We start from the raw sequence: 14,502 nt of genomic DNA, 5'->3' as shown, positions 1-14,502 counted from the left end.
CCTCGGGTTCCTTTCAGTCGGTACGAGCGTTCAGAGCACCATCGAGCGTCATAGACATCTCCTCTAACAGCTCCGCTACGCCATCTATAGTGCCTAGCTCCTATGCATACACACCCTTGATCAATGGGGATGACCTATTGGACTTGGACTTTGGAGATCTCCCTGATCCTCCCTTGGAAGTCCCAGAGTTCATTATCCCTTCACCTGACACGCCGATCACCATGATATGGAGGGATACTCCACCTGCACTTGGACTTGGAACTGAACTTTTGGCTGATGTTATCCCGGTGGACAAGACAGTCAGCGCACCAGTCACCCAGGTACCATACTGCTTTCTTTGTGGGCGTATAGGACATTACCCGCTTGACTGCCAGTTTTACACCCGTACGCACCAACATGCAACATATGTTTGATTTACGGAGTGAAAGTAATTACTCTAGCACTTTCCCAACACTGAGGGTTGACACTCCGACTCGCGCACCAACTCCTACTCCACCCCCATCTCACGATACTGGCCCAAACTCCACCCACTAGCTACCCAGGTTGTATATGCTCCCAATATAGCTTTAGGTTCCCTTGATCCTTGTAGGTATCCTAAACCCTAGTTAGGTAACCGGCACTAACCATATTTTTGCGTGTACAGCGGTGGCTTTGATTAGACCCCTAGTGACTTGCGGTTCTATCTTATATCATCTTTTTGGGTTGGGTTGGTTTGTGACGAGGTTTGAATAAGCGGTGTGTGTATATGGATACAACCATGATGTATGATACTTATGTTATAATATGACCATGCTGTATTTATATCCTCGCTCTTGCCTTTGATTGCTTTATATTGATTTGTTTGTTTGCATGTGAGTGTTTATATTTGTTCAACTTAAGGAGTCTTAGTTAAAGGCATATGAGTCTAAGGAGTCCAGAGAGCAAGAGAGAGTTAGACAAAAACTATATAAGTTAGAATGAATATCCCAAAACCTCACTGACCAAAGAGACAAGCTAATTCGATAGCCACACCATATATATTAACATAGAGAATCACACATGGAGACCAAGGGTGAAAGGAAGATACATGACGATATGGTACTTTAGTCGAAGCGAAGATGAAGAAGCCATATGAATCATTAGACGTCAGCCCAAAGAGGTTATTATCTCAAAGGAGTAAAACAATATCCAAGGCGCATTGCGACAAACAAAGGAGAAGGAACGCATACAAAGCCAAGAAGAGGGTGCCAGAAAATAATGGTGAAGAAGAGATTCATCTTTCCTGTTTTATGTCCAAGAAGAGATTCATCTTTCTCTGATATTTTTACACTAACAATTACGCAGATTAACTAAGCAGACACGATTTTTTACCTGAAGTTCTGTCAAGGCATGTACTTTTGTAATGGAAACTGATATTGTCGGATATTGTTCACCAGCCTTTTCCCCTAAATCATTCGAAACTCCGAAATATATGATTGGAAAAAGTTTTGATTGAACTCCATTAATAGAACCATACACAATAACCAAATCACCAAGTTCTACCTGAAGCCTTTGATCAAGAACAACTGGAGGGAGAAGACCACGCAAGTAGTGCTTTGTTGTAGCGAGGATATCTAAGCAGCGGGTACCCACTGAAACAAGAAACGGAAGTTACTTACTTGACTGACAACTTAGACACTTAGTTTTCGTTAACATGGAGAAGTTATGTTGTTTACCTAGAAACATAGAGAGACCAAGGAGTTATGTTGTGCTCAATGGTAGCTGAATCTTCTCCGTACACATCAACAACGTCACCATTGACGGATGATTTCAAATCCGAGTTGGTCACTTTCTTCATCTTGAAAGGATCAATGAACACAAAGCCAAAAACAAATGCGAAAAGAAGTAGAAAATTTTTAGGATCACAAGGGAATAAACTTTTCCTACTTTTCTTGAAAAATATAGTAATGGAAGGAAGAAAATATAGTAATGGAAGGAAGAAGGCTGTGGAAAATCCAAATGGAAGCTTGAGGATACAAAGAGGTGTCACACTGGAGAAGACAGCTTTGTACACCACATGGACTCTGAAGTTGCCACGTACAATTAAATTGAAATTTAAATATAAGCTTAGCCTTATTTAAACATGTTTTTTAAAGACAATTTATTCCATAAGCAAACATACAGACGGAATTACTTGTACACTAGAAGAGAAATCCAAGATCAGAACTAAAACAAAGGTACTACACCACATAGCTTAGCCTATAAGTTAGGCTACTTAGGTCAGATACTTGCCTAACGCGCATCTTATGAGACATCAAAGACAACAGACCGGACAAATCTTCAACTCAAAATCTTTTTAAGCACAGAGTTTGAAGCCACTGATGGTTTCTCCTGCGTTTTTTTTAAGGTAAAATCTGCACAGGACCGGTCCTGCAATCAACCAGACAAACCCACATTTTGAAGCATCTGTCTGAATGGCATAATCGTAAACGATGTTGTAGAGTGCGAGGGCTTGGAGATAGAGTTCTTCCAGACTTTTGTTGCTGTCTTCAAACCCTGCAGCGCCATAGAAATCCTGATACAGGGAGAAGAAATGGTTCAACCGATGAGTTGTGACAAGAAGCATTAGATGGACTAATCAACAAAAAAATGTGATTTATGAAGTCTATTGGCAGATCTTTGCATTGGATTAAGAAGCTTACCTGCTTGTATTTCTGGATAACTTCATTAGTTAATAGCTTCCTCTTAACCTTATCAGTTTCCATCATCGCTTGGTTCATCTCAGCTCTGTGTTTCTCGTACCAGGATTTAAATTTATCCCCGTAAGAAATAGGGACCGGTTCATCTTCAAAACACCAGATTTTACTGATTTCTGAAATTGTAACATACAACACAATAAAGACGTTAATAAATATTCGAGATGATGAGTTCTTGTGTACTCTGATTACTGATAATAAATAGAAGATCCGTACTAGATGGTGAGGGTTCCTCTGCATTATGGGATACTACAGTGTCAAAGATTAATCCAAGAATAGAAGTGGACTTGAAATCTCTCTTATGTTCACGCTCCATGTAATGTGGAAAAATGTCGATCTCTAGGTCGGGTGGTAGATCAACCTTAGCCCCCTTTTTTGGTGCATCAAGAGCATCATAGTATATATCAATCAACTTAAGAATTTTCTTCTTCCTTTCATATTTTTTCTTAGCACTCTCATCTCCTAAGGTGAGTAAAGGGTCCATTATTCTTAGCCAGCTATCTATCTGCAGCCATCCCTATAACGTCTCTGTAAACCAAGAAAAAATAATGTTAAGTATATGAAATATAGTGAGCTTGAAAGTAAGCCGAGATTAACTATATGTACCTCTTACAAAATCTTGCTTTTAAGAACAATTTGAAAAGTTCTTCTTCCAACTCTTCTTGTGATAGTTCACTTGGCTTTCTACCAGAGTAGATTTTACTCGGTTTAGAAGAACTCACCCACGGTTCACTTGGCTTGAAGTGTTCAAGTAGCTAAATAGAAGAATTTACGGTGCACAAATCAGGTCTCAGCAATGAAGAATTTACTTTCAAATTATGTCCCCAAAATGTAATCCAGGATTTCTGTAAACTAACACATCCCCGGAAATTTGGCCAGACTCGCTAAAAAAAAAGCAGTGAGGAAATGACCAGCTACTTGTAGGGAAGAACTCACAACTCCAAGGAAGCTAATCACTGTTTCTTGATGTTTCCATGCAAAACAGAAAGCGAAAGAGCAAGAGGATAATTTAATTTGGTAGCTTATAGGATGATGACACAGACTTCATTTCCCTTCAGCTTTCCTGTGGGATCCACTGTACCCATGAGATAGTATGATTCGGTAATAGGAAGCCTTCCTGCTTTGAGAGCCTTCCTGTCTGTAGTTAAGAGATAAGACAGACAATCCTTCAAGTATGGTTCATCAAGGGGGATACCAACCAAGATCATTTCTGCAGTGTTCTGGTCGCTCAAATCCCCATAATTAATGGCAGCTGCACAGACAAAATAACTTAATAAAAAGACCCATCGAGTGTCTCCTCAAACTTCCGGTCATTATTTAACTCCAGTACGCATATTAAGCTAGTTTAACTCAGTAGTTTCAGGGGTAGTAAGAAATTGAAAAGGAATCAGAAAGCTTTAAGGTTCTTAGTACCTTTAACCGCAGCACGTTCATTGCAGAATATGGTTTTGGACTCTTCCAACGAGTTGCGCAATATATTCAAAAAGAAATCATTAGGATTACTAGAAGATGCGAACAAGCAGAGATCAACAAGAAATGAAAAAACATCGAACGAGAAGTTTAGCTTCAAGATAGTAAGAATCCTCAAGATAGATACCTTGTAGCGACTACCTCCAGGGAGTTAAAGGTACTAAAATTTGACAAGGTTCGATCTACATAGAAGGTCGAACCTGGACAGTCCGAGGAGGAAGCTGCCAAATAAAGGAGAAAAATTAGGAATAGCTTGCCAGCATAGCCATTATAAAACATCCGAAATTGGATCAGCAGAGGCTGTTTGAAAAAAGAATTGTTATTACTACTTGTTTTAAGTGATAATCAAATAGAGAATCAAGCTTAAACATGGAATATAAACTACATACCGGCTCTTGGACTGTTGGACACATGGTCCCTGTGCTTCAAAATTTGGAATCTTACTCTTGATCAAAAACAAATATTAAACAAACATGACAAGGAAGCACGAGTGAAGAAAAGGTAAGTTAGCAATCATTACATAATCATGGAAGTACAAGAAAGACCTGAATATTGTCACTTCTGAAAGATTTCCCTTAGTATGTATTAATTGGACACATCCGAGCAAGGTCCTCAGAGATGTAGCCAGTTCCATCTGAATGTATACAAGGTTTCCCATTCTTGTCAAGAACATCTTTATCATTTTGATCCTGCAGTTGGAACTTGGAAGAGAGGCTATAGGTCAAAGCACATATCGAATACAACTAAGCACAAGAAAGAGACGCAGTTAGATAACTGATCTTTGAACGCATTAGATAACTGACCTTGTTGAAATCCCCTGCAACTTTTCTTCCCCAGGAGTTCTAGGAGGGGAGTGTACCGGAGAACTCAGCCGTGGAGAGCCATCAACAGTGGCCGCATCTTTAATAATATACAAGATTAACCCATCGAGGGTATTCACATACGGCTTATTGAAAACTTTCCTGAGCGTTTCCAAAGCCAATTCCTCAGAAATCGAAGAAAGCATCCGCCTTGTCTCCACTTTGATCGGACTAAGATTGTGTTTCCTGTAGATTTTAAATAATATAACCGTTTATTAAACTTTTTAATAATATACTAAAATGCCCAAGCGGAAGCCTCATAAATTACAAAAGCTGCCACAGCTTTGTCGCCACCATCGCTGCAAACGCACCAGTAAAAATCGCGTTTTCGGGTGTGATCATCGCAAAATCGCGATCATATTGATACGACAAGAATTCAAGGTTACAAATAACACTAAATATATAAGCTTCGTTATTTAACATATTTTTTTAATTCATTTCATAAGCAAATTTACTCACTGGAGGACGACAGAGTTACATTAGAACTAAACCTAAGGCACTACACAATACACATCTTGGCACCTACTTAAGTTAGGTTACTTGCCTCATACGCTTCTTATTAGACCTGAAGCAACAACATAGGCTTATTTATTACCAGAACAGGGCACACCAACTGATTGTATTCTTCAACCCCAAAGCTCTTTAAGCACAGATGGTGCACACACTAAAGATTTCTCTTGCATTTTCTTCTTAAGATAGAAGCTGCACAGGACAGGTCCTGCTACCTTCCAGACAAAACTGCATTTCGAAACACCTTTATAAATGGCATAATCGTATACTATGTTGTAGAGTGCCAGGGCTTGCGGATAGAGTTCTTCCAGACTTTTCTTGCTGTCTTCAAACCTTGCAGCGCCGTAGAACTCCTGTTATATACGAGAAGAAACAGTTTTTTTTTTTTAGAATGTACTTCACCAAGTTTTGTGATTGTATCATACTTGGTATTGGATTGAAGATATTACCTCCTTGTAGCTCTCAATAACTGAATCTGCATGAGTGGTATCCGTTTGCATTGCGTGGGCCATCTCAGCTTTGTAAGCACCATACCACCGTCTACATTTCTCCATATGAAACTCAGAGACAGGCTCATCTTCAAAACACTGGAGTTTATTGATCTCTGAATTGTATACCACAGTTAAGCACATATTATGATATTATGATTTATTTGGTGATCTGATTGTATGTCTAATTTATGTACTAGTAACAAGAAGGGTCCTTTACCAGGTGATGGTGAGGGTTGCTCTGTTGTAACAAAGTCATAGATTAATCCAAGAATAGAAGTAGACTTGAATTTTTTCTCCCGCTCCATGTAATGTGGAAAAATGTCGGGCCTCAGGTTACCTGGGAGATAGACCGTAGCCCCTTTCTTCGGTGCATCAAGAGCATCATAGTATATATCTATTAGCTCTAGCATCTTCTGCTTCATTTCAGCTTTTTCATCAGCTCTCTCATCTCCTAGTATGAGGAAGCGGTCCATTATTGCTAACCAGCTATCTGCAGCTATTCCTATAACATTGCTGTGAACCCGAGAAAAAAGACACATGAATCCCAAAGATTTGATTTCTGCAAATCCAAGATAGTTTTGACTATTTCAGTATTGAGATCTTAAAACTGAGTTGAGAGTACCTGGCATGAAATCCTGCCTTCAGGAAGATTTCGAAAAGCTCTTCTTCTAACTCTTCTGGTGAAAACTGGCTTGGCTCTCTACCAGAGTTACTTTTACTGGGAGGAGTCAAACTCACCCACGGTTCACTTGGCTTGAAGTGCTCAAGTAGCTAAAACAGAAAGCAAGCCGAAGAAAATCAGGTCACAACAATGATTATTTACTTTCTAATGCCGTGTATTACCTCAGGGTTTCTTGATATGAAATACAGATCACCATCAAAGTCACCACCTGCAATCTCGTCTCCCAAGGATCTTGGACCTTTCTGAGGGAAGAACACAGCATACTTGGAATTTCCAACATACTCTTCCAAGGCCTTAACATATGTAGCCTTAAGAACATGTATGTCTCCAAAATGTAATCCAGGATTTCTATAAACTAACACTTCTCCCGAAATTTGCCCACACTCCCTACAAAACCATGACAAGAAGCAGTGACAAAATGAACAAGAACAACTAACTCACGATTCCATGAAAGTAAGTAACTGTTACTTGTTTCCATGTAAAATTGAAAATGCAATAATAAAAGAAGAATTGAGTAGCATACAGGATGACACAGACTTCATCTTCCTTTAGCTCTCCGGTAGGATCCACTGTGCCCATGAGATAGTAAGATTCAGTCACAGGAAGCTTGCCTGCTTTGAGATCATTTTTCTCTGTCTTTAAGAGAATAGACAGATGATTCTTCAAGTGCGGTTCATCAAGGGGAATACCAACCAATATCATTTGTGCAGCATTTTGGTGGTCCATTTCGCCATAATTAAGGGCAGCTGCACAGACAAATTGACTTCTTAAAAGATCCATCAAGAGTCACATCTTGGCTACTTAACTCAGTAGGTTTAGGGACATGATTACAGAAAAAAATGCAAAAGAACCAGAAAGCTTTGGAATTTAAAGCACCATTAAGTGCGGCACGTTTGTTGTAGAATATGGCTTTCGATTCTTCCAGCGTGTTGAGCAATATATCCAAAAAGAATTCATTAGGGATTCCTCCATAGCTAAGCAGCGCAACCAAATTTCTTGATAGCTTTGTTCTTTTTGGTGGATTACTGGATGATGGAAACAACCAGATGTCACTAGGATAATCACACTCCACAATAAGACGGTTGGGTGAGAGAACATCAGTATCAGTACAACAACTATTCAAGGAACGAATACCTTGTATTGACTACCTCCAGGGCATTAAAGGTACTAAAATTTGGCAAGGAATCCGGCAACACCTTGATCATAGAAGGTCGAACCTGGACAGTCTGAGAAGGAATCTACCAAAATGGGAGAAAATTAAGGAATAGCTTGCAAATATTTAAACCGAAAATTTAGAAAGAGCAAGCTTACTTTCTTGTTTAAGAGGAAAGTTCCCTTAACAGCATAGCCATTATAAAACATCCGAAACTGGATCAGCAGAGGCTGTTGGAAAAAATAAGTGTTACTTGTAGTCTTTAAAAGACAAATATATATGATCAAGCAAAAACAGGGGTATTATTATATCATACATACCGGTTCTTGGCCACATGCTTCCTGTCCTTCAAAATTTGAAATCGTAATCTTAATTCACAGCAAATTAAAGAAAAATGACAAGGAATCCTAGGAATAAAAATAGAGTGAACAAAGAGCACCTAAGAAACCATCAAAGTCATGGAAGTAAGGAAAGGACCTTAATATTTTCACTTCTGAGACATTTCCCTTTAAATATATTTACTGGACACATCCGGGCAAGGTCCTCAGAGATGTAGCCAGTTCCATCTGAATGTATACAAGGTTTGTTATTCTTGTCAAGAACATCTTTACCATCGTGATCCTGCCATTGGAACAGTTAGAAATGTTAGAGGCATATAGTGAGGCTTAGTAAATCACTAAGTAAAGCTAAGGAGAAAGAGACTGAGGTCCTCATGGACATGTCAGTAAAGGAAGTACATGGCAGGGTATATCCTTGATTATTTCGAAGTTAACTCCTGTCAAATCAACTTCAAGCTTCTTAGTCTTCGAAAGAATCAAAGAAAACCTGAAGCATTAACAAACAGAAAGGTGACTTGAATTATATAAGGGAAGATCTTTCAAGGAGTTCAAAGATGAAACTGTAGCACTTGTTTTCCCTCAAACAGGGGAAAAAACAGGAGTACCTTGCCATATAGTTGGCCAAAGACGGCAATGTATGCACATGCATAAAATGCATACGAGCTTCATAGATTGACTTCCCAGAAAAGATATAGGGTTTTTCCATATCAATTGAAGCTGTAGAGTCTGTGCGTATAAAGTAGCATTTCGCTCTCTTTGTAGAAACATCTTTGCTTTTGTCTTCCTTCCCTCCATCTTTGAAAACTGTTCAACAGAATGGTAGAATAAGCTCCAAAATCAAAGAGTACTTATTGAAAAGTGTTGTGTGTCTGATGGCATGAATGAAGACGAGAAAGGAAAAAAACCCACCAAAAAATTGATAACGACGCAAACCAACCATGATACCATTCTTGGCAATCCCTTTGTATGTGAAGTAACGGTCACTAGAATAGGTTGACGATTTTTTCTGGACATCTGTAAATTTGACCGTTAGAACATTTTCATCACCCAAGACCTTGTGCAGGTGTGTTCCAGTGTTTTCCAGTAAAGGGCCCTGCGAATATCGTATTGACAAGTACTAGCATATTAAGTTACTGTCAAAGACTTTATCCTATTACTGAGACATTAAGTTTTAATAGACATATGGTAACATATTGCTTCAACAGCCACAAAGAATATATGTGGGATGGTAAAATGAAACATGAAAGGTAGTACTTGAAGAGCTGAATCAACCTTAAATGTGTAGCTACCATCGGGAGCTACATGGCATTGATAGTAATGGGTCTTTCCGGTATCCCATTGTAACTGGAGAAACAAAGAAAGTAAGAGGATGCAGTTAGTAAAACTTTGATACCAAAGTCAAATTCTCATAGCAGAAAATAATTATCTAGTAACGAACAAGTCTCTAGTTCTGATCAATTCGCCCCTAGAAATGCAAACATGAAATCTGAATATGAAACCCCATAGAACAACAAAACAGCATACCACACTTCGGTCAGTTTGAGGACAATAAAACCGGCCCAAGCTGTCCCAAACCGCTGCTTCATATGCAACCATGGGCAAATCTTTCCATTGTCTGATTTCATCGGCAGTTAAAACCTTACCACCAGCAGTTTTAACCTCACCCAAACGTTGCCTACATAACAGCAAAGGCTAAGTATTACCAAAAAATGTATCTTTCCCCAAAACCAATCACTTAAAATACTTGGATAAGAGATTTATAGTAATGGAACCAAATTTGAAAAAACTTGCAACACAAACATTACCCTGGGATATAGCAAAGCAACAGAAACGCCTTCTTGAATTCGAGTTCTCCCAAAGCTACCAGCTGAGGAATCTGCAGAGATCCTCTAATGTCTTCTCTTTGCAAAGACTTGGGAGAAGGAGCATCAGAATCAACAGACATCTCTTCTGCAATCGCCCAACAACAAACAAATCATAAGAAAGTAACGATTTTTTATACTATTTCAAAAGAGTCATCCTCCGAATCCAAAACAAAATCACACATTCACAAGCAAAAAGAGTGAGTGTTTGTGATACTGACCTTGAAGAACCCTGCACACGTATCCTCCAGAGGGGATACGAGACTGTGCCGGAGACCCACCGGAGCTCAGCGGAGGAGAGCCAGTGACACCAACGGCCTGGTTAACCGTAGAAACGATGAAGCTGTCGAGGTTGCATATCACACCAAACTGCAAACTAAAAACGTGGCAGACCAACCCAAAAGCCAAATTCTCTGGAATCGAAGACAGTCTCTGCCTCGTCTCATCATTGATCGGAGGAAGATTGTGTTTTCTGTAAATATTCACCAACGCCGTTTCAATCCGACCCGAAAGATCGATCCTTGACCTCGAAGAAGCACTGCTGCGTAAAGTTATCATTTTTCTTCTTCAGGTTTGTGCGTTCTTCTTTTTCTTCTCAGTAGACACAACACAGCAGATTAAAAGGGTTGATGAAAATACCCAGTAGACTGATCAGTGATCACTGTTAATGGCGATATTTCAAAAACAGTAGTGATTTTGATTTGACGACACAAGAAAAATAAATAAAGTTGGAAGCTTTTTTTTTTCTCTCTACTAGATTTCGTTTTGACTTCCAAAAAGATTCGATTTTTATTTTGTTGTATCATACACACAAGTTCGTTCATCTAACCGTTTACTTACTCTAGTAATTGTCATGTACGCCTCCTACTTTAGTCAGTTAATTTACCAAAAAAATGCAATATTTATTTGTCGCCACATAATGCAAACGCCGAGAAAATATCACGTTTTCTGCTAGAATCGTTGCGGCTGCGTCCCGACACGTGTGTTAAATCTAAGAGTTTCTTTTTAAAACGACATCGTTTTCGTCTAGGGTTGGACAGCTCAAAGCGTCGTCGTTTTCGTCTTTTTTCGCGTTCCGACTCCGACGAAGTCAGTGGCGAAGAGTTTAGTGGGGTATTTGATTTCACTGCAATAAATGTCTCTTTTTCTTTACATTATTGATAAACGTGTATCTCAATCTCAGTTTATATTGAAGAGAAGCCAAGAATGAGTACTGCGTCGGCTTTTAGTTCAATTTGCTTCGAACGAGGATGTTGGTTCCAGGTTTGTTTCTATTGAATCCACATTGATGAAGTTCAAACTAATTTTGATCCTCCTATTTAAGCTCATTGTTGTAGCTTGTTTTTTTTTTTTTTTTTTTTTTTTTTTTTTTATCTCTTGTTTTGAAAAAGGGGGAAAGGAAGATTCGTGTAGCGGATAAGCGATTCAATAAGCTTACTTTGGGATCCCATTTGGCTTCTCCGTCTTCAGTGAGCGTCAGATTTTCTGCTAGTAGTTCTGTTAAATCTGACAAGGATGTTCGGATTGGTCTTCTTGGTGCTAGTGGCTACACTGGTGCTGAGGTTTGTGCAATGTTGATTCTGTCTTCTTTTTCAAAGTTTAGTTTCCTTGGAATTGTTCTTTTTAGTGATCTCTTTGGTTTTTGAAATGATGAATCACAGCTTAAGTGGTATGCATTTTGTTGCAAGTAGTATGTGGCTTTTTTTTTTTGGGTATTGTCCTCCTTATTTAGCTTAAGCAGTAAACCATATGCTAAGTTTAGCTTTTATTCCGGTAAAAGAAAGAAAGAGAAGCCTAGTAGTCATTGGTTTTTTAAGGTTCTTAAAAACTTCATGGGAAAAGAATGGATGAGGTATATAAGTTTTGAATTTAGCAAATGATTTGGGATACCTTTTTTTATTGAATGGCAGATCGTCAGGCTTCTTGCAAATCATCCGCATTTCCAGGTCACTCTGATGACTGCTGATAGAAAAGCTGGCCAGTCAATGGAAAGCGTTTTCCCGCACCTGAGAGCTCAAGTATTAAGTGATTTCTATCCCTAGTAAAATTTCCAAGAGATGAATCTGTTCAATGATTACTTTCTAATGGTATATAGTGGTCAATTGATTAAACCTTTTTCCTGTCCTCAGAAACTACCTAGTTTGATCTCGGTGAAGGATGCAGATTTTTCTACTGTGGACGCTGTATTCTGCTGTTTGCCTCATGGAACAACACAGGTCCATATTTTATTTTATGCTTCCGTTACCATTTGTTTCAAAGCTTCTTTTCCTAGCTTAACAGAAATGAGTGTGTGAATTTTGATAGGAAATCATCAAGGAACTGCCCAGCGCGTTAAAAATTGTTGACCTTTCAGCGGTAATCCCCTAGACAAATGGCTTTCTTTTGTTTTTTTCTATATGTGCTTATCTAAAATACACTTTTTTAGGACTTCCGGCTGCGAAATATTTCAGAATATGAAGAATGGTATGGTCAACCACACAAGGCAGTAGAGTTACAGGTACTTCTCTATCTAAAGGCTATCGCTTGATTTTTTGTCTGTTGTGTTCATAATGCTTCAACTTACCAAGTGTCATGCTGGTTTCAGAAAGAAGTTGTGTATGGTCTAACAGAGATTCTAAGGGAGGACATAAAAAAGGCACGCCTTGTAGCTAACCCAGGCTGTTACCCGACTTCGATTCAGCTTCCCCTTGTTCCTTTAATGAAGGTTTGTCTATTCTTTCCGTAATGCGATTTTATTAAACTGTTCAATCAAATCTATTTAATGTGTTGACATTCATGCAGGCAAATCTTATCAAACATGAAAACATTATTATCGACGCAAAATCTGGTGTTAGTGGAGCAGGTTTGTACCTACTCTCTGATCTTTATTATATGAACAATGATGCAGTCAAATGTTTCTAGTTTCTTAACTGATATAAAAATATTATCAGGACGTGGTGCTAAGGAGGCGAATCTTTACTCTGAGATAGCTGAAGGCATTTCTTCTTATGGTGTCACACGACATCGCCATGGTAGGTCACAATTTGATTATTTGATACGTGATCATGGTTAGGTAGAGTAGAGTATGGTTAGGACATTTTAATTAATTAGTTTTATGTGGTTTACTTTATTAATTAGTTTTATGTGGTTTACTTTATTAATTAGTTAGGACATTTGGTTTAAGTATTTTCCTTTATGCATTAGTGCTATGATTTAAGTTGTATGAAAACCTATATAAGGTTCTTTAATGATTAATGAGAAACCAAGCCCCAAGAATTAACCTTAATCTCTAGGAGAGAATTAGGGTTAAGAGGGAGCTAAGCTTTCAATCCTTTCTTAAATCTCAAGCAATAAAGAGGTTCATAACATTATTACGCTTGAGTAAAAATTTGGTTTCGTGATTTGAATTCAACTGTTTTATTTTGTAGTTCCTGAAATTGAACAGGGATTATCTGATGTTGCACAATCAAAAGTAACAGTCAGTTTTACGCCGCATCTCATGCCAATGGTATTCCGCGGATCTTATACCTGTTCTCTATGGTTTTCGCCTCAAAACGTGTTTATTGATCTTTGTTGTTTGTGTAGATCCGCGGAATGCAATCAACTATATATGTGGAAATGGCACCTGGGGTTACAACTGAAGACTTACACCAGCAATTGAAGACGTCTTATGAGGTGATGATTACTCTTGTGTTGTAAGCCAATTACTACGTTTCGTTACTCATGATATTTCACAAAATGTTTTGTAGGATGAAGAATTTGTCAAAGTGTTGGATAAAGGAGTAGTTCCTCGGACACACAACGTTAGAGGATCCAACTATTGTCATATGAATGTCTATCCTGATCGAATCCCTGGAAGAGCTATCATAATCTCAGTGGTAATTGAGCATAGCCATGCTTTGTTATAAATTCATTTTTAAATTTTACACAATGTCGTGTATAAAAAGCTCTTTGGTGTTGCAGATTGATAATCTCGTGAAAGGAGCTTCGGGGCAAGCGTTGCAGAATCTTAACATAATGTTGGGATATTCCGAAACAACGGGACTCCTACAACAGCCACTTTTCCCTTGAGATATTCCAAATTCCGCCTTTAAAAGGTGAAAGAACTTGTTTTCTTTGGTTTGCTCCGCTTCTAGAAGGTTTCTTCTGTCATTACCTTGGCCCTTGTAATTTTCTTATTTTTACACTTATCTTCAGATGACAAACCTGAAGCTGTTTGGGACGGCATTCTGGAGCATAAAGAGGGTTATCCTATATGATTTATTATAAAGACAAAAAAAGCTCTTCTCTTATCATTACAAACACATGGTTTTGTTGTATGTTAATTAAGTTAGCAATAACCTTTTCTCTTGTTTATTATATTGTCTTTTCGAATTCAAGTTTTCGTTTCAGTCAGAGAAGAATTTTACAGGGGTTACTTCAGGTTTCAGAAAATAAGTACCT

General features: G+C 38.5%; 3 protein-coding genes and 1 pseudogene across 5 annotated transcripts; 1 reads left to right on the top strand and 3 right to left on the bottom strand.

Annotated features, from left to right (window-relative positions):
* Positions 1-1,162: 1,162 nt before the first annotated feature.
* Positions 1,163-1,931, bottom strand: LOC104747903 (NADP-dependent malic enzyme 1-like; annotated as a pseudogene). Its single transcript, XR_015581407.1, has 3 exons — positions 1,695-1,931; positions 1,522-1,610; positions 1,163-1,424 (listed from the first exon to the last, which is right to left on the bottom strand). The product of XR_015581407.1 is annotated as an NADP-dependent malic enzyme 1-like (transcript).
* Positions 1,932-2,069: 138 nt separating this feature from the next.
* On the bottom strand, positions 2,070-3,469 carry LOC104748936 (putative RNA-dependent RNA polymerase 3). Its single transcript, XM_087486783.1, has 4 exons — positions 3,321-3,469; positions 2,931-3,242; positions 2,661-2,830; positions 2,070-2,533 (listed from the first exon to the last, which is right to left on the bottom strand). The coding sequence occupies exons 2-4, from the start codon at positions 3,196-3,198 to the stop codon at positions 2,315-2,317; spliced, it is 657 nt and encodes a 218-aa protein (XP_087342909.1). The 5' UTR covers positions 3,199-3,242; positions 3,321-3,469; the 3' UTR covers positions 2,070-2,314.
* Positions 3,470-5,419: 1,950 nt separating this feature from the next.
* On the bottom strand, positions 5,420-10,995 carry LOC104747902 (putative RNA-dependent RNA polymerase 5). Of its 2 annotated transcripts, none has more exons than XM_010469612.3 (18): positions 10,302-10,995; positions 10,024-10,168; positions 9,743-9,893; positions 9,491-9,562; positions 9,128-9,311; positions 8,824-9,022; positions 8,618-8,705; positions 8,358-8,501; positions 8,201-8,221; positions 8,039-8,110; positions 7,862-7,965; positions 7,604-7,752; positions 7,251-7,473; positions 6,889-7,114; positions 6,668-6,816; positions 6,263-6,558; positions 6,004-6,158; positions 5,420-5,907 (listed from the first exon to the last, which is right to left on the bottom strand). In XM_010469612.3, the coding sequence occupies exons 1-18, from the start codon at positions 10,636-10,638 to the stop codon at positions 5,671-5,673; spliced, it is 2,952 nt and encodes a 983-aa protein (XP_010467914.1). In that variant the 5' UTR covers positions 10,639-10,995; the 3' UTR covers positions 5,420-5,670. The 2 variants fall into 2 exon arrangements, with proteins under 2 accessions (XP_010467914.1, XP_010467913.1); XM_010469611.3 differs by having other exon boundaries at positions 8,201-8,248; positions 10,302-10,902.
* Positions 10,996-11,108: 113 nt separating this feature from the next.
* On the top strand, positions 11,109-14,476 carry LOC104747901 (putative N-acetyl-gamma-glutamyl-phosphate reductase, chloroplastic). Its single transcript, XM_010469610.3, has 15 exons — positions 11,109-11,193; positions 11,264-11,343; positions 11,472-11,642; positions 11,991-12,098; positions 12,210-12,296; positions 12,385-12,435; positions 12,506-12,577; positions 12,665-12,784; positions 12,862-12,922; positions 13,011-13,091; positions 13,488-13,567; positions 13,645-13,734; positions 13,809-13,937; positions 14,023-14,156; positions 14,257-14,476. The coding sequence occupies exons 2-14, from the start codon at positions 11,287-11,289 to the stop codon at positions 14,128-14,130; spliced, it is 1,215 nt and encodes a 404-aa protein (XP_010467912.1). The 5' UTR covers positions 11,109-11,193; positions 11,264-11,286; the 3' UTR covers positions 14,131-14,156; positions 14,257-14,476.
* The last annotated feature ends 26 nt before the right edge of the window (positions 14,477-14,502 follow it).

Source organism: Camelina sativa, chromosome 15, assembly GCF_030686135.1.
Source record: "Camelina sativa cultivar CO46 ecotype springtype chromosome 15, ASM3068613v1".
Lineage (NCBI taxonomy): Eukaryota > Viridiplantae > Streptophyta > Magnoliopsida > Brassicales > Brassicaceae > Camelina > Camelina sativa.
Note: the sequence above shows the minus strand (reverse complement) of the source record. Positions and strands in the feature narration are given on the sequence as shown.

Coding starts and splice junctions, on each gene's coding strand:
- LOC104748936 (XM_087486783.1), bottom strand. CDS start 3,198: ATGGACCCTTTACTCACCTTAGGAGATGAGAGTGCTAAGAAAAAATAT. Junction 2,831..2,930: donor AGAGGAACCCTCACCATCTA/GTACGGATCTTC, acceptor TTACAATTTCAG/AAATCAGTAAAATCTGGTGT. Junction 2,534..2,660: donor TTATCCAGAAATACAAGCAG/GTAAGCTTCTTA, acceptor TCCCTGTATCAG/GATTTCTATGGCGCTGCAGG.
- LOC104747902 (XM_010469611.3), bottom strand. CDS start 10,638: ATGATAACTTTACGCAGCAGTGCTTCTTCGAGGTCAAGGATCGATCTT. Junction 9,023..9,127: donor GCGTCGTTATCAATTTTTTG/GTGGGTTTTTTT, acceptor TCTGTTGAACAG/TTTTCAAAGATGGAGGGAAG. Junction 8,706..8,823: donor TTGGCCAACTATATGGCAAG/GTACTCCTGTTT, acceptor TTAATGCTTCAG/GTTTTCTTTGATTCTTTCGA.
- LOC104747901 (XM_010469610.3), top strand. CDS start 11,287: ATGAGTACTGCGTCGGCTTTTAGTTCAATTTGCTTCGAACGAGGATGT. Junction 12,785..12,861: donor CCCTTGTTCCTTTAATGAAG/GTTTGTCTATTC, acceptor ACATTCATGCAG/GCAAATCTTATCAAACATGA. Junction 13,092..13,487: donor TGTCACACGACATCGCCATG/GTAGGTCACAAT, acceptor TTTATTTTGTAG/TTCCTGAAATTGAACAGGGA.